The sequence below is a fragment of the Electrona antarctica genome (genome assembly GCF_951216825.1).
Source record: "Electrona antarctica genome assembly, chromosome: 6".
In the NCBI taxonomy this organism is placed as follows: Eukaryota; Metazoa; Chordata; class Actinopteri; order Myctophiformes; family Myctophidae; genus Electrona; species Electrona antarctica.
Genome location: NC_136811.1, coordinates 42,814,866 through 42,837,633, shown reverse-complemented (window position 1 = coordinate 42,837,633; position 22,768 = coordinate 42,814,866). Strand labels below are relative to the sequence as shown.

The 22,768-nt window shown below is 47.3% G+C and overlaps 1 protein-coding gene and 1 long non-coding RNA gene across 2 annotated transcripts in view; one reads left to right on the top strand and one right to left on the bottom strand.

Moving 5' to 3' along the window:
- LOC306924526 (zinc finger protein 516-like) overlaps positions 1 to 16,906 on the top strand; it is a 57,247-nt gene extending 40,341 nt beyond the window's left edge. The window contains 3 exon segments of the mRNA XM_079503077.1: positions 1,344 to 2,858; positions 11,552 to 11,656; positions 15,509 to 16,906. Of these exon segments, the coding sequence (XP_079359203.1) occupies positions 1,344 to 2,858; positions 11,552 to 11,656; positions 15,509 to 15,840 (1,952 nt within the window). The 3' untranslated portion in view covers positions 15,841 to 16,906.
- Positions 16,907 to 17,140: 234 nt separating this feature from the next.
- Positions 17,141 to 17,535, bottom strand: LOC306924527. The gene is made up of 2 exons (XR_013790174.1): positions 17,454 to 17,535; positions 17,141 to 17,249 (listed from the first exon to the last, which is right to left on the bottom strand). It is a non-coding gene; the product is annotated as an uncharacterized lncRNA (long non-coding RNA).
- Between the last annotated feature and the right edge of the window lie 5,233 nt (positions 17,536 to 22,768).

The following is a 22,768-nucleotide window of genomic DNA, read 5'->3' as shown; positions in this document are numbered from 1 at the left end:
ACATTTGTGTTGTATGAGGGGGAGGGGGGCAGTCGAAACACAGCCGAAAGCCATACAACAGCTTGTAGTCCAAAATGTTGTATCAAACCATGTGACTTCCATTGGAAATGCATTGGGGCGGCCATGACACTTACATCTTGCTTACATCTCGCATGCATCAATGTTGTATGCTAGATGTAAAGGTGTGAGTCGCCCCTAAGACAAAAGACTAAATGGTGTGTTATTCAAAAGACTAAAACTTAAATATAAAAAATAATACTCAAAACATTGTGAAAAAAATTAACACTGGTACATATCAGGTCATGACAAATAGTCAGCATGGTTGTTATCTAAGCCAGTGGTTCTCAACCAGTGGTCCGGGGACCACCAGTGGTCCTTGAGGGGGTTCCAGGTGGTCCCCAGCAAAATGATGGAGAGTTGGTAACCAAATGGAGCCTTATTAGATCTTTAACTCTTGACTCTTGAGAATGTAAAATGAAACCAAATGGACCCATCAGGGTCCATTTACGTCTATACACAATTATTAGAGCATGTAAAATAATTGTCATTTTGATTCATTCAATGTTTGCCTGTTATCTCTCCAGTGGTACCACATCAATACAGCATGGAATTGTGGACAAAATACTATCCAAACGACAACAACATATTCTTTAGTTTTGGGTCTGAGAGGCTAAATGTCATCAAATGGAGTTCTGTGGCTCAAATGTTGAATAAATAATTGATATGAAAAAGGATGAAATTACTCTTTGAGAACTGGTGGATGATATACCACATATGTTTTATAGATCTGATATTCTCCATTCTTTATGCCAAGTTGAAAGCAGCTTTTGCGAGGACGGTAACACTGACCAGACCAATACTGACACCAAGTGGCTACTCGCAAAAACTACATCTGTGAAGAACAATACTTAATACTGATTGCCAAGGTGTGCGGTGGGACTTTGTGACAAGTTACCACAAATTACTATTTCAATATGTACAACTAAACAAAAAGTTGTGATTTTCTGTATTTACTTTGGGCACACTACTTTCTCAATACAGTGGCACATTCTATACCTTTAAAATCATTTTTTTAATATAATTTTCAACCTGCCATCCCTATTTCGGGCATGTCATTGTAGACTAAATTATAAATCATTTCATTCATTAGTTAGATAGTTAGTTATATATGCATTTTTGTTATGAATACCCATTCATGTGCCTTCGGGCACAGAAAATGTGAACAACACTGACTTAGATATCTTGTAGGTACTTTGCATCTCATTTTGAGGATAGCAGGAAAACCCTGGTTCATCTTTATTTTTCACATTTAGTTATTTATGTTCTTTTGTCTTCCTCCACAGATGAGAAGCCTTACGTCTGCAGCCTGTGTGACTTTGTGGCCACAGACTCTTCGTCCTATCTGTCTCATGTCCGTGTCCAGCACCCAGCCGACCACGACAGTAGACCCAGCCCGGCTCCCAGTAAACCCAGCCCCACGCCCAGCCCCAGCCCCAGCCCCAGTCCCAGTCCCAGTAACAGTCCCAGTCCCAGCTCTAGCTCGGACAAAGGCCACCCCAGTGGCTACCCCAAGCTGAAAATGGCCCTTCTCCAGGGGTTGCCCAACGCCGCCGCAGAGCCCTGCCCTTACCTCTCACCCCGCTCCTCTGTGGACAAACCTCCTGGCCAGTCGTTGTCGCCCTCTGACCCCAGCCTGACCCCGCTAGACCTGTGTCTCAAGGCTGAGGACCACAGAGGCCCCTCCTCCCCCGTGGCCCTGGACAAGAAGGGCCTCCCCAGCCACAAGTGTTCCTTCTGCTCCTACGCCTCCCGCTACCCGGAGGTGCTGTGGATGCACCAGACGGTGTCGCACCGCATCAACAGCAGCAGCTCCTCCCTGGCTCCTAAATGGGCCCTGAAGAATGGCCTGAAGCGCCCCAGAGACGGCTCCTCGTACGCCAGACGACGCACGGGTCCCCCGCCGGTGCTGGAGGGCAAGGAGTGTCCCCCGCTGCCTCCGGTGGTCCGCACCCCTCGCACCCAGCCCCCATCGTACTCCAGTGAGACCCCGAAGAAGAACAAGCCCACTGGTAACCCAAGCAATCCCCCCTCCTCCTCCTCCTCCTCTTCCTCCTCCACCCCTTCCTCGAGAGGCTCCTCGTCCGGCGCAGGCTCCCAGGCGGCGAGGCATGCCATGCGGCCGGTCAGCAGTGGCGGCAGCAGCCGGCCCCCAGGTGACCACCACCCGTCTCACTCCAGACCCAGGGTGGATCTTTACCCCCGGGGAGGCTCCGCGTGCTCGGCCGGCTCCCTGGAGAAGAGCACGGCTGGCGTCTCCCAGCGTCCCTCGGCGCCCGCCGCCGGTTCCACATCGGGGGCCAGGCTGGCGGACCGCTACATGATGCCCCAGGAGGGCCTGGGCTTCATGCTGTCCAGCAAGCATGGCCTGGCAGAGTACAGCCGAGCCAGGAGCTCCCCTCAGCCCTCCAAGAGCCTTCATCAGCAGCATCAGCAGCATCATCAGCCACATCAGCATCATCAGCCACATCAGCATCATCACCAGCCACATACCAACTCCCACAGCCAGGCGCGAGCAGGCCTGTCCAGGCCGAGCACCATCACCCACAGCTCTTCAATAGGTCACGGCTACGGGACCTCCTCGCAGACGCACGGCGGCGCCCTCCAGAACTCCTGCTCTACCTCCTCCTCCTCCTCCTCCCAGCCCTCGGGAGTGCGCGGAGACGTGAAGCAGGAGTCGATAGCGGAGGCGCAGGAAATGCCCATTGACATCCTCAGCTTCCTCAAGAACTACAGCCCCCACGAGCTGGCGGCCCTCTACCACCGCTGGGGCGCTGCCAACGCCCTGCTGGACCCCACTGGTAAGGAGCAGGCTATCTATGTCTCTAAACGCACTAAACCTGTGTGTGTGTGTGTGTGTGTGTGTGTGTGTGTGTGTGTGTGTGTGTGTGTGTGTGTGTCCTGTGCATACCTCGGGTACAGAGTAGGGTATTTCGGTATTTCGGTCAGAATGGCAGTTGTCCAGAACCAAAACTCCACAAATGTCTTTATCAGTCTGTGTCCTATTCTGTCCTATTATTTATATATGGAGGTCGTTGAAGAGTGCACAGAATCTCTGGGTGTGTCCTCGGGAACCACCTGGCGGATCGACTAGATTTGGTAGATGGGACATATCCCTGATGTAATCAGAAAAGACATTGCAGCCGTCCCATTTCAAAGAGGCAGTTTGACAAGTGTTAACATGGTCGACAATTATTTGCCTACAGAAGCGCATACTGTAGATAATATCAATATGAAAGGCTAGCCGTGCTGTATATAAGGTACCTTGACATTGTAGGCCGCGGTTGGCGATTTTATGCAGGATTTTACTGAGTGAGAAGCACATGATTTTGAGTTTTCGAGTTGAAAACAAATTCAAACATTTTTCAAAAAGAAATTCATGAATTTAAATGAAATTTATCAAAGAAATTCCCTAAATTAGACAAAACAAATCTGCAAACAGTTCTGCAAGCTCGCAATGCGCCGCGAAGCGACACATTGTAAGCTTGTAGAGCTGCTAGTTTGGGTTTCGGGTAAACATCTGATTTCTGTGAAACACAGAGCAATCTGTGTTTCACACAAGTTTGAATTAGATCAGGGGTGGGCAACATTGAAGATGGAGAGGGCCACAATAGTTCCACACTCACTCCAGAGAGCCACATTGCATATTACTGTCGTAGCAAAAATAGCCAATCTACAAGCTCAAACGTGTCGTAGTGCGACACGCTTAGAGCTTGTAGATCTGCTATTTTTTTATTGGAATCCTGAAAAGTAACCTCGCAGTGCAGCTTTACAGAGCAATCTCAAAGCATTCTAATTCTCTCTTAGTGATTTAGAATGAGACAGTGGTGGAAGAAACCCTGCAAGCCAAATTGATGTCATGATGACCTTATGATGACGTCCTCCGGTGACATTCAGGACTTTAAGGACTAGGCCAGATCACAGCCCATATGGGGATGATCTTTACTTACTTATTCTTTCCATAATATAGCTTATTCTGGGCCAGATCTGACTATTTATGATAATGACGTAAGTTGATCTGGCCTCAATCGGATTCTCTCTGGATGTCCGTCTTAGTGGGCAGACTTTATGTTGGTTGAAATCAGGTGATATTCTGGGCCAGATCTGGCTAGTCTTGGTTTGACTTGATCTGGCCCCAATAGAGGCGTCACTAATTCGTCCAGGTCCTGACCGTGCTCGCTGGGAATACTTTATGGAGATTTTACTTCAGTAAAAAAGAAGTTACTAGAGTAAAAGTACAAAAGTATAGAGTTCCGAGACAAAGTAATCAAGTGTTTCAGAATAAAAACAAAACAAAACAAAAAAGCAGATCTTCAAGATAGGTTAATGTAGGCTAGATGAATGTATATTTTAGAATAGCCAAAGTACAAAATAGGGCTTGATTGGTTAATCTATGTTCTCTAATAATAATAACAATATAAATCTGCAAACTGTAGCTAGTTGTCAAATAAATGTAGTGGAGTAAAAAGTACAATATTTGCCTAGTAATAAGTACCGTGAGATAAGTACGTAACATACATACTCTACTTTAAGGCTGCACAATATATCCTTATCGTATCGTTATCGAGGTATGAACATGCGCAATATCAGTATCGCAAAAAGGCAACGGTATTGCGATATAGATATATCGTCGACATATCGATATATTGTCGATATATTGTCGATTTATCAAGCCAGCCCTCTGTTTTAGCCTGTGCCCCTCGGAAAATAAACCATCACTCCGTTTGTCCCTCTGTCATGTCATGTTGGTGTGTGTGTGTCTATGGTCCAGTACGTTAGCAAACTCATTAACACAATAATGTTTAGTTTTCAATGTCGCAACACTTAAAGCTGAAGTGCCATGATTTTTTTCCACCCTAAAACATGATCATCAGATCTTATTGTTATATATGGAGGTATAATTTTTTCAAAAAAGTGTACAGTATTTGTTAAAATGACGTTTTTCTGTGGGCACGCCCACCAGTTCATTAAGTATGCCTGGTTTGCCTGGTGGGTGATGGGTGGTGATCCACCTGAACTGACGCTGCACCCACAGCTGTAGTTGTATGATAAAGGGGGAGGGGTTAGGGGAGGGGCTGATAGTGTGATGTCACTATATTACTGTTTATTTCATTGGCCCGTTTGACTGTCAAGGGTTCAGCCTCCAGGAAGAAACCCTAAATACAAAGTTAATACACCATTGCACATAAAAACGACTCCAGGGTGTCTAATGAAGTACTGTCACCTCATAAACACATGAAAAACTGGAAAAATACAAAAAGTGTGGCACTCCATCTTTAAAATATAGAATATGACATAACATGACATTTTAACGGTAATATCGTGTATTGAATCGATATCATAAGATTTGGCATAAATACTGAGGTATGAAATGCAGCCTTACTCTACATATAACTAGTACAGTGTGTCATGTCTTACTCTACATATAACTAGTACAGCGTGTCATGTCTTACTCTACATATAACTAGTACAGTGTGTCATGTCTTACTCTACATATAACTAGTACAGTGTGTCATGTCTTACTCTACATATAACTAGTACAGTGTGTCATGTCTTACTCTACATATAACTAGTACAGTGTGTCATGTCTTACTCTACATATAACTAGTACAGCGTGTCATGTCTTACTCTACATATAACTAGTACAGTGTGTCATGTCTTACTCTACATATAACTAGTACAGCGTGTCATGTCTTACTCTACATATAACTAGTACAGTGTGTCATATCTTACTCTACATATAACTAGTACAGCGTGTCATATCTTACTCTACATATAACTAGTACAGCGTGTCATGTCTTACTCTACATATAACTAGTACAGTGTGTCATGTCTTACTCTACATATAACTAGTACAGTGTGTCATGTCTTACTCTACATATAACTAGTACAGTGTGTCATGTCGAGGATCAATGGCCACATGTCAAGAAATGTTGGGAAACCTTATTGGTTGATTGACAGCTGATATAATTCTGCAAACCGATATGATATGCAGTGCACAAAATGTCAAAACAATACTCTGATATGCACGCACGCACGCACGCACGCACGCACGCACACACGCACACACACACACACACACACACACACACACACACACACACACACAGACACACACACACACACACACACACACACACACACACACACACACACACACACACACACACACACACACACACACACACACACACACTGCATTCATGCAGGTGCACTCAGACAAATAAATCCAACATCTGGCTGACAGACACAGACATTTCGTGACTCCAAGTTGTGAATAATGAAAAGGAGATGCATTAAAGCACACCACACACACTCACACATGTGACGTTTTTAACATTTGTAAGGTGTGATAAAAGGCTGAATCTAGGGCAGGGTGTGTGTGTGTGTGTGTGTGTGTGTGTGTGTGTGTGTGTGTGTGCGCGTGCGTGCGTAGAGTATGTGTGCCCGTATGCACATGCTTGTATAGGATTCTAGATCAGTCGTTCCCAACATTTTTTAGCTCAAGACCCAAAAGAGAAATCAGATGTTTACCCGAGACCCAAACTAGCAGCTCTACAAGCTCACAATGTGTCGCTTTGTGCATTGCGAGCTTGCAGATCTGTTTGCAGATTTGTTTTGTCTAATTTAGGGAATTTCTTTGATAATTTTCATTTCAATTCATGAATGTCTTTTTGAAAAACGTTTGAATTTGTTTTCAACTCGAAAACTCAAAATTAGCAATTTCTTTTACTAGTTTTTGTGGACATTTTTTAGAAACTCTTTTAAAATAATAATAATTAATGACAAAATGTATGAAACAAAACAATAGGGATATTCTCTCGCGACCCAACAATGGGTCCCGACCCACTGTTTGGGAAACATTGTTCTAGCTGCAAAAGAGAGTGTGTGCTTTCACCGGGAAAGATGCGAGGCTTGATTTACACTTTGTTGCGTGCCGATGCTGCACACCGAAAACAGCCAATCTACAAGATCACAGCGCGTTGCAGCGGGGCGCCTTGTGAGCTTGCTATGTTCGCTGTGCTACACCGGCGCGCGATGAAGTACAGATCAAGCATGAGAGGGAACCTTTGCTTTCTCTCAGGGTCTTGGAGGCATGCCTAGTCCCCAATTCTCCCAGAAAGCTGTCACAAACTGTTTAGGTCAGGGTTCCGCCTGATGAGAGACTCACACAGACAAGGATGGAGAGAGAGAGAGAGACAGAGAGAGAGAGAGAGAGAGAGAGAGAGAGAGAGAGAGAGAGAGAGAGATAGACAGAGAGAGAGAGAGAGAGAGAGAGAGAGAGAGAGAGACAGAGAGAGAGAGAGAGAGACAGAGACAGAGAGGTGTGGGGGCAGTATAAGTTGGGGGTCGGTTGGGGTTGCTGCATATACATAGCGTGAGATAAAGCATGATAATTACCCCACCAGCTGCTTCAGAAATGGCCATTACTGAACATTCCTATAATTTGCCCACTTTGGGCTGGAGTTCGTAAGGTCATCGTGCAGAGCCAGGGGTCAGAGACAACAGCCCCAGAGCGGACGCCGTGACATCACTGTCACCCGTCCAGGCACATATCATCACGCTCTGCCTTAGCCCTTTGAGTCACATGCTATAAAGTGACCTTTCCTGAGCAACCCAGGCTCCTCTCTCGGTAGCGCGTGTGCGCGTGCGTGCATGTGTGTGTGTGTGCATCCATAACACTATGTGCGTGCGTGCATGTATATAATACACATGTGTTTGTGATATTCGAGATTGTGACATTCGAGATTTGTCGTGCCCGTGTCTGTTTGCGTGCAGAAGCGCAAGTGCACTTTTGCATGCATCCATCCATCCATGCATGAATGATGGTGTGTGTGTGTGCGTGCGTGCGTGCACTTTATTTCTTGTCTTTCGGCGTGGAGGGTGGTCGTTGGGTGCAGTTGTGTCTTGTCTTTCTGGAGCGCGTCACGGTGAGAAGGGCTGGCAGCTCATGGTGGTCGCAGAGTATCCAGAGGCTGCAGCGCTAGAGAGCTGCCAGAGAAGCTCTCTGTCACCCTCCGTCCTGTCCTGCTGTCCTCGCCGCCTATAGCGCCGCACCAGCGGGCACTGCCATGCAGGTACATGCCAAGCCGGTGCACGGGCACGTGCGTGGACGGGGGTCGAGGGGGGGTGGGGGGATTGATGGGGAGTGGAGAGAGACGGAGGACAGAGGACGGAGGATGCTTATGCTGCATGGACCCCCCAGGCAAGTTATCTGCCAGCAGGAGAGGTCACAGGAGTGCGTGTGTGTGTGTGTGTGTGTGTGTGTGTGTGTGCGTGTGCGTGCCTTGAAACCGCTCGTCCTCCTGATGTCCCTGTTGCATTGTGCGTCAGTGGGAGATGCGGCAATAGCAATGACCAAACACACACACACGCACACAGACACACACCTGACATGTGACACACGGGCGGCCGAGCGGGCACATCACAGCCGGGGCGTTTTAATTGGCTGTAATTTATGCGGCGTGTGTGTGTGCCGCGTGTGTCTGGCTGTCAGGCTCTGAGATGATGCTGTGTGACAGCTGCAGTCCAGCCCCCGGAGCGAGCCGCCCATAATGACACATTAGACATACTAATGATGCCTGCGCTGGTCCACTACTGCGGCTGATGTCCCCCTCCCGCCTTCGCGGTCGCGGTCGCAGCCCCCGCTCCGGCCAAAGTGCGGTGGCCTTTCGCGTCGATCGGAAAGCTCACGCTCCACAAATTCCATCACGGTGAAACCCTCCCGTGTTGTTTAACCAAGAGGGTGTACAAATTGATACATTTCAACGTTTGCACTGTGATCTTTTTGCTCCTCCATTCAAAACGTCAACGGTGGGTTGATTCTGAAAGGAGCCTGCCCACCGTCTTGTGTCTAATTCTGACACGATGCCAAAGTTTGTCTGTAGTTATAGAGGTGACGTGATGTCAGTGGTGTGTCTGTAGTTATAGAGGTGACATGATGTCAGTGGTGTGTCTGTAGTTATGGAGGTGACATGATGCCAGTGGTGTGTCTGTAGTTATAGAGGTGACATGATGTCAGTGGTGTGTCTGTAGTTATAGAGGTGACATGATGTCAGTGGTGTGTCTGTAGTTATAGAGGTGACATGATGCCAGTGGTGTGTCTGTAGTTATAGAGGTGACATGATGTCAGTGGTGTGTCTGTAGTTATAGAGTGACATGATGCCAGTGGTGTGTCTGTAGTTATAGAGGTGACATGATGTCAGTGGTGTGTCTGTAGTTATAGAGGTGACATGATGCCAGTGGTTTGTCTGTAGTTATAGAGGTGACATTATGCCAGTGGTTTGTCTGTAGTTATAGAGGTGACATTATGCCAGTGGTTTGTCTGTAGTTATAGAGGTGACATGATGCCAGTGGTGTGTCTGTAGTTACAGAGGTGACATGATGCCAGTGGTTTGTCTGTAGTTATAGAGGTGACATTATGCCAGTGGTTTGTCTGTAGTTATAGAGGTGACATGATGTCAGTGGTGTGTCTGTAGTTATAGAGGTGACATGATGCCAAGGGTGCACTGTGATCTTTTTGCTCCTCCATTCAAAACGTCAACGGTGGGTTGATTCTGAAAGGAGCCTGCCCACCGTCTTGTGTCTAATTCTGACACGATGCCAAAGTTTGTCTGTAGTTATAGAGGTGACGTGATGTCAGTGGTGTGTCTGTAGTTATAGAGGTGACATGATGTCAGTGGTGTGTCTGTAGTTATGGAGGTGACATGATGCCAGTGGTGTGTCTGTAGTTATAGAGGTGACATGATGTCAGTGGTGTGTCTGTAGTTATAGAGGTGACATGATGTCAGTGGCGTGTCTGTAGTTATAGAGGTGACATGATGCCAGTGGTGTGTCTGTAGTTATAAGGTGACATGATGTCAGTGGTGTGTCTGTAGTTATAGAGTGACATGATGCCAGTGGTGTGTCTGTAGTTATAGAGGTGACATGATGTCAGTGGTGTGTCTGTAGTTATAGAGGTGACATGATGCCAAGGGTGTGTCTGTAGTTATGGAGGTGACATGATGCCAGTGGTTTGTCTGTAGTTATAGAGGTGACATTATGCCAGTGGTTTGTCTGTAGTTATAGAGGTGACATTATGCCAGTGGTTTGTCTGTAGTTATAGAGGTGACATGATGCCAGTGGTGTGTCTGTAGTTACAGAGGTGACATGATGCCAGTGGTTTGTCTGTAGTTATAGAGGTGACATTATGCCAGTGGTTTGTCTGTAGTTATAGAGGTGACATGATGTCAGTGGTGTGTCTGTAGTTATAGAGGTGACATGATGTCAGTGGTGTGTCTGTAGTTATAGAGGTGACATGATGCCAGTGGTGTCTGTAGTTATGGAGGTGACATGATGTCAGTGGTGTGTCTGTAGTTATAGAGGTGACATGATGTCAGTGGTTTGTCTGTAGTTATAGAGGTGACATGATGTCAGTGGTGTGTCTGTAGTTATAGAGGTGACATGATGTCAGTGGTGTGTCTGTAGTTATAGAGGTGACATGATGCCAGTGGTGTCTGTAGTTATGGAGGTGACATGATGTCAGTGGTGTGTCTGTAGTTATAGAGGTGACATGATGCCAGTGGTGTGTCTGTAGTTATAGAGGTGACATGATGTCAGTGGTGTGTCTGTAGTTATAGAGGTGACATGATGCCAGTGGTGTGTCTGTAGTTATAGAGGTGACATGATGTCAGTGGTGTGTCTGTAGTTAGAGGTGACATGATGTCAGTGGTGTGTCTGTAGTTATAGAGGTGACATGATGTCAGTGGTGTGTCTGTAGTTATGCAGGTGACATTATGCCAGTGGTCTGTCTGTAGTTATAGAGGTGACATGATGTCAGTGGTGTGTCTGTAGTTATAGAGGTGACATGATGTCAGTGGTGTGTCTGTAGTTATGGAGGTGACATTATGCCAGTGGTCTGTCTGTAGTTATAGAGGTGACATGATGTCAGTGGTGTGTCTGTAGTTATAGAGGTGACATGATGTCAGTGGTGTGTCTGTAGTTATAGAGGTGACATGATGCCAGTGGTGTGTCTGTAGTTAAGGAGGTGACATGATGTCAGTGGTGTGTCTGTAGTTACAGAGGTGACATGATGCCAGTGGTGTGTCTGTAGTTATAGAGGTGACATGATGCCAGTGGTGTCTGTAGTTACAGAGGTGACATGATGTCAGTGGTGTGTCTGTAGTTACAGAGGTGACATGATGTCAGTGGTGTGTCTGTAGTTATAGAGGTGACATGATGTCAGTGGTGTGTCTGTAGTTATAGAGGTGACATGATGTCAGTGGTTGGCTATAGGTCTGTCTCTAGAGTCTCTATAGAGTCTGTGAAACATGGACCACGTTATGGAACACGTTGTGCTGGCCGCTATGGCTGGCATTTAGTTATCACCGGCAGCCAATCTGCTCACACACAGATCTAAATTATTGTACAAAACGATATTAATGTGTGTGTCCTTCTCCCTCCCTGTGTGTGTGTGTGTGTGTGTGTGTGTGTGTGTGCGTGCGTGTATATATAGGAATGCTGCGCTCTCTGATGCGACAAGGACAGTACGTCTGCCACGAGTGCGGCAAGAGCTTCAGTCAACCCAGTCACCTGAGAACACACATGAGGTCCCATACAGGTAACACACACACACACACACACACACACACACACACACACACACACACACACAATATTACTCATGCATATTTCAGATATGGATGGGATAACAACCCATTAATATCCCTCCACATTCACATGCCCAGCAACATTTCATTATCTAAATAAAATCAACCATACATTTTTATACACATAATATCGGCATTTCCCCCCAAAATAAATCAAAACTAGATCTTTCTGTTCACTTGAGTGTGACAGCCAGGCAGTCCTGCACCCCACCCCACCCCACCCCACCCTGGGCCCGGGTCTGGCAGCTGTCTCTACATTATAAAAGTGAAACATGATTTGCTTGCGATACTGACCTGTGACAAATTGTATACATTATTAATCACATGTCAATTAGAGAGATGGAATTGCGCATCCTAATGAAGCGTGACGGCATTTTGTCCATGCCAACATTATGAATCCATTTGCATGCATCCGGACGCCATTCACTAAACAGCCTCGATTTAGACATCCCACTGTCTCCTCTCCTCTCCTCTCCTCTCCTCTCCTCTCCTCTCCTCTCTCCTCTCCTGCATGTCCATCAGCGTAGTAAGCAGTGATCACAGTAGACAGTCACATAAGTAGCTTCTTTATGGAGAGTGTGAATGACAAGTGACACAACCAGTGATTCTAAGTGACAGAGGCCAAATGGTAAATGATGCAGAGGCACACAAAACACACACCCGCACACACACTCACGCATGCACACATACGCATGCGCACGCACACGCACACATGCAAAACACACACACACACACACACACACACACACACACACACATAATCACGCATGCACACATATGCATGCGCACGCACACGCACACGTGCAAAACACGCACACGCACGCACACACACACACACACACACACACACGCAACACAAACACCAGCGAAGCTGTAATTAATGTTGTCACCAGCGGTTGTCTTCAACATGGACGTACACACACACAAGAAAGGGCAGCCACCCCGAGGCCTCCATTAACATGCGTCATATTAAATCACTGGCTCGCCACCACCACGTTCCATCATCATCATCATCATCATCATCATCATCTCCTCTCTGTGAGGTTGGGCGCTGGTGGCACATGCCTCCCGTGCGCTGCTGGTGTTTTAAAGAATAAGAAAAGAAAAGAAAAAAAAAGATGCTTGTTGTGGCGGTCAGAGATCTCTCATCTCGGCTTTTTTAACCGAATCCCTTTCCCTCCCTCTCCACCCCCACCCCACTCCCTGTCTTCCTTCCCTCCCTCCCTCCATCCCTCTCTCTCTCTCCCTCCCTCCCTTCCTCCTTCCATTCCTTCTCCCCCCCACAGTTGGGTTTGATTTTAACGGACTCCACAGAGGTACTGACGCTCACACCACCGCTACCGACGCACCCAAACAAGTATGTCCCACCACGGCTAACCACTGGGGTGTCCCATCGCTGTCCTTGCATGTGTGTGTGTGTGTGTGTGTGTGTGTGTGTGTTGCTGTGTTCTCCATTCCCGTTGCATGACGTCTCTTTGTCACACCTCCTCATGACGAATGCATTTCTTTTCTCTCCCCCCCCACCCACACCACCCACCCTATATATTAGCTTTGCTTGCTTCTGCTTCCTTGTTCCCCCCCACCCCCACCCCCCCAGTGTAAAGTTTGAGCCGGCAACAAGGCCCTCCGTCACCCCCCCCGTCGCCTCGTTGTGCCTAACTCACAGAGCAGCAAAATGGCCGCTGCATGCTGTCGTCTTCGCCGCTTCGTCCCTCAGGTGTCCCCCCCCCCCTTGGTATGAGCAATGGGCTTCCCATAAACCAGCGACATGTCTGGTGGGGGGGGGGTGGAAAAGTTTTCACAGACAAAGGGAGAGACGGAGGGAGAGAGATAGAGGGACATCGAGGCAGACATAGAGAGAGAGAGAGAGCGAGCGAGGGAGGAGTAAATCTCTTCTGCTTTTGACATTCGGAGAGAGCCAGGTCTGCGCGGCGCACTTCCATCTTAATTAATCACGCGCGCAAGATGCACGCACGCACATGCGCGCGCTCGTGCGTATGCACTCAGATTTACCACTGGCGATGAATGATGGGAGCAGGAACAGCGTAGGGGTCCAATTAGATGTAGTGTTGGTGCTGCTTTACGGTGACGATAACCTTTAGTGTAATTTAGCCCATCAGGACCGGGAACGCATCTGTGTCTTTTAACCATTATTTTAAACTTTAGCTGTTGAAAAATAGCAGATCTACAATCTCGTAGCACGGCACCGAGTGCCGCGCTACGAGCTTGTAGATCTGCTATTTTTGAAAAATCCTGAAAACTGTATGCAAATCTTTGAATATGTATTCTTTCAAAAGCGAGCGGTTTTAACGCAAATCTTTGCTTCTGGGGGTCCCTGGAACAACATATTTGAGATGTGAAATATAGAAACATTTGTAGAATCGGGTCTTAATGGGTTAGTGCACCAGTCCCCTCCCATCCTTGCCTGCCCGCCCGCCCGCCTGCCCACTCCCCTCCCGTTCCTCTGGCTGCCATCTTCTCCCTCGCAGGACGCTGGCATAGAGGTGTGCGCTTTCCTCTCACGTCTCACCCCGCCCGTCTTTCCGGCTGCTTTTAGATTTGCGTGATTAATTATGTCTTTTTTTTTTTTGCCTTCCTGTTTTTTATTTCTCTCTCTCTCCCTCCCTCTCTCACCCTGTCCCCTCTGTTGTTGCTCTGATGATGTATTATAACAGCCACATTTGGCTGTGTCTTCATCGGGGAGAGGGGCGGGGTGGGGGGTGGGGGGGCACGGGGAGTCATTTGTTTTCCCACTTTGATATTCTTCCATTTATCAAAATGATAATTAGGTGCAATTAAATGGCAATCTCATTTGTTTTGTTCAGGTGTGTGTTGCTTATTTATGTTGAGGTGTCTGTGCCATTGTAGGTCAGTCTAATTAGAAGAGAGCGCAGAGTGTAGAGTGTGCGTGGTGTGTGCGTCATGCGTGTGTGTGCGTCTGCATGTGTGTGTGTGTGTGTGTGTGTGTGTGTGTGTGTGTGGGGGGGGGGGGGGGGGGGGGCTGATTGAGAGAAGGGGAGAGGAAAGCAGGACTGGATGTATAGCGTCGGACAGTGAGGCCACTCTTTTTGGTCCAGATGTCAGTCCTCTCTCACAGGAAGAAGTCAAGAGGAATACAGCAGTAGTAGTTCGTTCTTTTAGGTCAGGGTAGGATCATCGCGACAGTTAATGTCCGAAGCAGGGCCAGTTAAATGTTAACCACATGTAGGCCTACCCTAGCGCCCGTATTCTGGGGTGAACCATTGCCAAAAATACAAGCTCGTACAGTAGCTAAAGCTTGTAGATTGCCTATTTGTGGCGTATATTCTTATTGTAAAGGGGGGGGAAGTATAGGGGGCCTAGTATTGACCCCTGGGGGACTCTGGCTAACTAACCGTGTATAGAGTTTAAGTGGTTATGCCTTCTCTTGTCATCCCTTGTAGTCCTACCCAGTCAAATCCTATCAATAATTCAATTCGGATTATGAAAAAATTAGGCCAAATAGTAGCTACACTTCCCCAAGTGTCTGTCTGGGAGATTTTTGGGCCCAGTATTGAATTACCATTGAATATTTGACTGTGTATCTGACTGTCATCCTGTGTGCTGTCTGTGGCTATATGGTTCTGTTTCAGTGGCTGTGCATCATTTTTGTTGGTTTGCCGTCCCCTTGATGCCCTCTCTCTCTCTCTCTCTCTCTCTCTCTCAGAGAGAGCCCTGTCCTCTCACCGCATGCCGCCGCACCCTACGTGAGGTCACCTCATGACACCACCCCCCCCCCCCCGGTCCGACCATTCAACTATTGTGCAATGTTTGTGTTCCCTCAGGGGAGAGACCATTCTGCTGCCGCCTCTGCCCGTACCGAGCCTCTCAGAAAGGGAACCTAAAGACCCACGTCCAGAGCGTCCACCATTTGCCTTTCGACAACGACCAGTACCCAGAGAGCAGCGGAGAGCTGTCACACTCCCTGGGCCCCCCCGAGCACGGGGACTGGACCCTACCACCACCACCGCTACAACAACAACAACAACAAAAACCTACCGACGACACCCGCAGCGACCACAGTAGACCCTCCGGAGCAGAGTGCGGGGTCGCTAGTCGAGGACCATCCCACTCCACAGCACAACAACAACACCACACACCACTGAACTACCACTGAAAAGCACCACTCAGAAACACCACTGTCAGGTCTTAACGGGAGAGGCTTCACCAGTAAACCCCTTTAATGGTCGACTTTTTACAGATATGAGCTTTGACCGCCGTGACGAGGGTTTCCCATGATTTGGATGTTTTGGTTTTTAAGCAAGAGAAGACATGGAATCTTTATTTTATTTTATTTTTGAAAAGATTGAGACGTTTTGAACTCTGCTAGTTTTTAAATCTTGAGGACCGCGGCATGGCAGGACCCCTGCACCTACACCCCCCCTCCCCCCTGCTTCATCCTGTGATTACTTAATAATAGTTTGTGTGCTGCTCACAGGATGCAGGCCCTCTGACGACGTGCACCGCCATGACGGGACAGAAAGAGCTTCTCTTACGTTTGCACGCACACTCTTGACAGAAGGAGGAGGAGCCCGCTTCCTCTGGACTCTCAGCTCTTCACTGAATAGAGCCGACGAGCCGAGCTGAAGATGAAGACGTGTGTTCGCGCGCACGTGTGTGTGTGTGTGCGTGTGTGTGTGTGTGTGCACGTGCACACATGTTAAGCTCTTTCCTCGCCGCTCCGCCGCCAGTGTAACATGAGTAGCTGCAGTAGATGCTTGTTCTCTGTAGTCTGAGGCTGTCAGGCGGACCATGAGAAAGAAGGAGAGAGAGACAGAGATAGAGAGACAGAGATGGATAGAGAGAGAGAGAGAAGAGAGAGAGGGAGGGAGAGTGAAGAAAAGAAAGGTATAGAAAGAGTGCAAATGGGAGAGAAAGAGCGATAGGCGAAGAACTGAGCAAGAGCGATAGAGAGACAGAAAAAAGTTCCAATGGGAAGACCAGGGGAGAGAGAGATGGATAGAGACAGAGCTAATGGAGGAGGGGGTTGTTGGGTGTTCGCTTTAGTGCTCATTAAAAAGAGTGTGCGTTTTTAATGGCCGATATAAATGAGCGTGTGGTTTTAACGGTCATTCAATTATTGTCCATTTAACCCATTCAGGACGGGAACCCCTTTTGGTGTTTTAAGCATTATGTTATACTTTAGCTATTGAAACATAGCAGAGCTTGTAGGTCTGCTATTTTTGGAAAATTGTGAAAATGTGGCGCAAATCTTTGAAGATAATGTTTCAGAGCGAACGTTTTTAACTCAAATCTTTGCTTCTGGGAGGGTCCCTGGAACAACATACTGTATTTACAGATGGGGTCGGTGGCCTATTACATACAGGGTCCTTGACATGAAATAGTTTGAGCACCACTGACATAGAAACATAGGTTTTTATAAAAACCTTTAGGATTTAGAAGACTGTTTTTAAAAAAAATCGGCGTCAGTCCTAAATGGGTTAAGAGGAAAGGGAATGAAAGGACACAGATTATTATTTTTTTCATCCCTTTTTTTGTGCTCCTGATGGAGCGTCCTCCAGACACCTCCTCCAGACACCTCCTCCAGACACCTCCTCCAAGACACCTCCTCCAGACACCTCCTCCTGATGGAGCGTCCTCCAGACACCTCCTCCTGATGGAGCGTCCTCCAGACACCTCCTCCTGATGGAGCGTCCTCCAGACACCTCCTCCTCCTGATGGAGCGTCCTCCAGACACCTCCTCCTCCTGATGGAGCGTCCTCCAGACACCTCCTCCAACCTCAAATTATTAGAGTGACTTGAAAGCATGTGGGGAAAGCGCTGCGCTTTCAGCAGCAAGACGTGATGTTTGACTGTTCGTTCGGTTACGCCGGCGTCGGCTTCGATCGCACCTGCGTTTGGCAAACCGCACGCCGTCTGCTTCCACACGGCCGAGTCCCCGGCACAGATGTGGGTTGGCTTCACTTCGTTGACTTTTAGTGCGATTTCGAAAATGATTCCTGCGAGGATAAGAGTGAGGAGGAGAGAGCAGACAGAGAGACAGACAGACACGTAGCGCCAAGAGGACCAGAGGTCAGGCTTCAAGAGATTTCAGGGAATCCAGGAGATAGAGATGTTGTTTTGAAGCCTATTACAGCCCTTGCAGGGTATGTGTGTGCGTGCGTGCGTGCAAAGGGAGAGAGAAAGAACGAGCTTGTGTGTATACGTGATTGTGTGTTCATACGTGAGTGCATGTGTCCACTCGTGGAAGTGTGTGTGTGTGTGTGTGTGACGCATTCTGCTAAATGTCTGCATAAGAAAGGTTGATTAAAAATCCTTGTATAATCCAGCCTTCATCGACATGCTTTCTCTACTATGGGCTACTGTACCTCCTCTGGAATGAAAGCTTATTTAGATATTTGGCTGCTACACAGTATGAAGTGTGGAACAATAGCCATTCCCGTATACTATCATTTTGAGGGATTTCGTGTGTGTGTGTGTGTGTGTGTGTGTGTGTGCGCGCGTGTGTGTGGGTCCTTTTTCAAGGGCCTCGGAGATTGTCATGCCTTGCCCGTCAGTGACTGATATAAGTACACACTGTACACACCAACTAAAACAAGGCTGAAGTCCCGAGTGCCGCGACATGGGAAACTGTGGAGGCATATTTTGTACGTGTCGATTCTAAACATTCAGAAATGGGTCATAATAATAATAATAATAACAACGCAAGGATAAATAAAGCAAACGGAGATACCGTACTTCCCGTCTATTTTGAGACCTCCGCAGTTTTTACACAAACACATTATTAAATGGTTACTGAACCACTGGGTCATATTAGGGTTCCGCACACTGTGTGTACTGTGTGCTTGAATAGACCTTATACACTAAATGTGTACATGCCGAAGGTGTGGGTGGGTGGGGGGGGGATAGTAAGAATACTTGAAATGGTTACTCTAGCCTACCGAGTAGTGTGTACTAGTACTAATACCAATATTGTACAGAATTTTCCCTTTAAGATTAACTCCTCGATTATTAATTTGTACTCCGAAGTGTGACTTAGGAAGAAGAAAAAAAGAATGAAACTATGAACAGATTGAGCGGGAACGAGTGTGTGTAACATAAAGTGTACATGATGTACTCCAAACCCTTTATATACAGCGTTAGATACCAAAAGGCATTACTAGTGCACTTAGACTAGGTTTTTCTGCTTTAACACTCGCTCTGCTGTTCTCTTCTCATTTTGTCCATTTGTAGCTTAAAGCCTGATTTATACTTAGTCGTACAATGGTGTCCCGTGCCGAAAATAGCAGATCTACAAGCTCAAGTTGTGAGCTTGTAACTAAGGACTGCTATTTGTATCGTATGACAGAGCAGTGTAAAATTAGGCCCAAGGTTTTCAGTGTGAATGTCTTTATTAACCCGTGCCCGTTAACCCAGTTGAACGTCATCTCTGGCTTTTATAGGCTTTCTTTTTTGTTACACTGTAAGAACCTTCAGTGTTTCTAATTTAAATCCACACTCTGGATTCTGCAGTGTATTATTACGATTCCATAGATATCCATCATGATTTTATTTAATTTGTTTTGTTTGTTTTGAATATGATTGGGGGACGTGATGTGGTTACACGCCACTGCTTGTTAGACAGGTTTCCCGCATGGAACAGTTTGACTATGCTATTTAGGTGCGGCAGTGCTTCATTCACACCAGATTCTTCTTTTGTCTTTCTCTTTGCTTAAAGTGTAGGATTTTGGTCTGTATAGCTAGTCATGGATGTCCTCCCAGAGAGAGGCCGGTTGCTGTTGTTATCTCCTCTTTGTTTGGGTTTTTTATTTTATGAAGCCTCTTTAAGTTGTATTATTTGTGTCTGTTGGCTTTTTATTTGTTATATGAATCTCATGGTTAATTTACCTTAGAAGACATTATTATTATTCCAAATGTATTTGGTATTTATTATCACTTCAAAATGATCAGAGGAAAGGGGGCAGTCGGGAGTGTTGTTCGTTATAAAAAAAGAAAATGATTTATTATTCTGGGTTTGTTTTGTTTTGGACGTTTTTATACTGTGTGGTTCTCAGGCCGGGCAGCCGGTGTGAAAGCTCTACCTCGTCTGAGCCATTCTCACTTCTGTTACACTTTTGTACATCATTTCAAAAACATGTAATGTCATGTCCACAATAAAGACACGCAAAATGGGATCTACTGACTCCATCTCATCTGTTTTTGAGGGGCGCCGGCCCCTCCTATGCTCAGCTTTGTGTGTTTGTGTTAAGAGTTCTCAACGGGCCTGAATATATAAGCCCGGCCCGACTGATTAGCATACATTTTAGTGAAACGGCAGTCAGTACCATCTTCATAATAGATAACTACACAAACAGACAGAACAGAATTATTATAAACAAAATCTATATATATTTTTTTTTATGGAGCCCGAGGCAGATGGGACTTTTCTGTCTGGATGTATGTGCTATAGTTATAGTCGGCTATAGTTGCCACCCTGCCATTAACTTAATGGGAAGATGGCCGCGGTCTGCATAAGGTCAATAGAGACCAGTATTACTTATAGGATTCACAGGGAGATTGTTTTTGAATCTTTTGAAATAATATAACAAATATAAACAGAAGGGAGTTCCAACCGCACCTCTATCCTATGGCAGGCCATAGTCTGGTGCATCTCAGAGGCTAGCCTATGGCAGGCCATAGTCTGGTGCATCTCAGAGGCCTCTAGCCTATGGCAGGCCAGTCTGGTGCATCTCAGAGGCCTCTAGACTATGGCAGGCCATAGTCGGGTGCATCTCAGAGGCCTCTAGCCTATGGCAGGCCAGTCTGGTGCATCTCAGAGGCAGCCTCTAGTCTATGGCAGGCCAGTCTGGTGCATCTCAGAGGCCTCTAGCCTATGGCAGGCCAGTCTGGTGCATCTCAGAGGCAGGACAGGTTACAGGATGGAAAGGAGGCACTCAGACAGTTTAAGCCCTTATTTTATGATCAGGGTGCAAGTAAAAAAAAACGTTTCGATGTATCAGTCACATCTTCGTAATTTATTTTTTACTTGCACCCTGAAAACAAATATAAACCTTCCACACAACATATGTGAGTCATAATGTAGTAGGACAATTCTGGGACAAACTTGGTGACCTTTCCTCTGGCATCACCTTTCAGCAAATGTCCATGACGGTGTGAGGGGGAGCACACACACTAGGGGGCTCCTACTGTAGCTGGGCTAGTAAGACTCATAGATGTTTTGGAGCTGAATAGCTCCACATGTTTGATCTGCAGGTTCACAAAACAATGAATGTTGACAGAATGCTAGTTTATCCCTCCACAAACCTAGAAGTCCCAGACATCTGTGGCTCACTGTCCCAGAATATCTAAACCTCAGCTATACCTGCAGAAGGAATTATTATCATTCATCCTGAAGCGGCCAAAACAGGCGAGTCCACAAGCTACACAGCCTTGGTGTTATACGTGACACTTTTATGAAGGCTTTGACTTTGATGCCGGGCCGTGGCTGCGTGTCGCCTTGATGTCCGTGTGTGGCCACGCGAGCTGAAAGCCAAGCCGCCTGCGCTGCCGGGGGAAAGCGGGCGGCTCGCCCCTTCCGACTACAGAAGCCCACCTGGGGAACACCGGCGCTACTCTGCCAGTCTCTTTCATGTTGGCGCGCCTATGCCGTCTGTCTCTCTGTCTGCGGCACTGACAGCTTGAGTGACAGGCTCCCTCTGAGAACATGGCACATGACGTTAATGCCAGGCAGGCCTGCGGGCTGCGAAAAGACTGCAGCTGCCCGTCACTCTGCCTCTCATCAGTCACCAGGAACGCAGAGACGTGACGGCCCTGAGCTCACCGAGAACCTGTTCCCTGACATCTCTGCTTTCTGTCACACACCAGAGAGAGAGTGAGTGAGTGAGTGAGTGAGGGAGTGAGGGAGTGAGTGAGGGAAAGAATGCGCTGAATGTCAGGCTGGCTCAGGTTTTGATAGATAGGTGTGCAGGAGAATATAATGCGCTCCCCTCCCACCGCACTTTTCTTATTCCCTTTTCTTCAAAAGCCTTTGTCGCGGGGGGTTATATATCCACGACCACGAATGGCAGTTCACTTTTATTGTTGTTCATTTTTACAATTTATTGTTTTCACCACGGTTTCTTTTTTATGCATATATAGTGTATGTGGTATATAGCACTGAAGACACTAGAATGACATAATATTCCTCGTACAGATCTGTGCATCTGAGAGCACTGAACCTCACATCAGCTCAGGCCCACCAGCTATCTCTAGTTGCTGTGAGAATGAACTAGAACTATGCCTGTAGTCAGTCTCTCTCTCTCTCTCTCTCTCTCTCTCTCTCCCTCCTAGCATGCAGCCCTCAGTGCTGCCGTCCATGTCAGAGGGCATGATCTGTATCTGCCACCAGGGAGCAGTATTCTCCTCTAATGGCTGCTAAACGGCAGTCCTCGGGAGGACAACAGCTTAATGGCACTAGGATGGCAGTTTCAGGCGAGGGGGGGGTGACGGTGTGGGGGTGTGGGGGTTGAGAGCAGGGGGGTGCACCGCGCAAATATACTTAAAACACATGCACGGCCCGCCGCGTACACACCACCACGAGACTGTCGGTCGTTCCTGCCCCGACTGATACAACAACCACTATACCTCCTCCCTCCGGTCCACTCCACACACACTCTCCTTCACATTCTTCTCCCATAGCAAAAGGCCAAACGCATTTACAACACTTCAAGTGTCTTGCGACATGAGAACGCCCTCTCTCCACTGTTGAAATATGTAAATATTGCACTAATCAAAGGGGTTCCGGAATCGCAAAATGCCACGGAAAGGTTATGACCCGGAGCCTGTGCTAATAGGGGAGTGGGGGAGAGAGAAGAGGAAAATAGTGGTAGTGGTGGTGGTGGTGGTGATGGAGGGAGGGGAGGGGAGGAGGGAAAGTGAAGGTGCGGGGGGTGGGGTGGGGGGAGAGGAGTGACAGCTACCACAGGCGCTTCTGCTGCCTCGGGAGGACCTTCACATGCTGACCTCCGCCTCCTGCACTCCGACGCTCTGACAGTAATGAATAGGAAGGGTCTGTTTATGCATATCAAATGTTATTTACTCACACA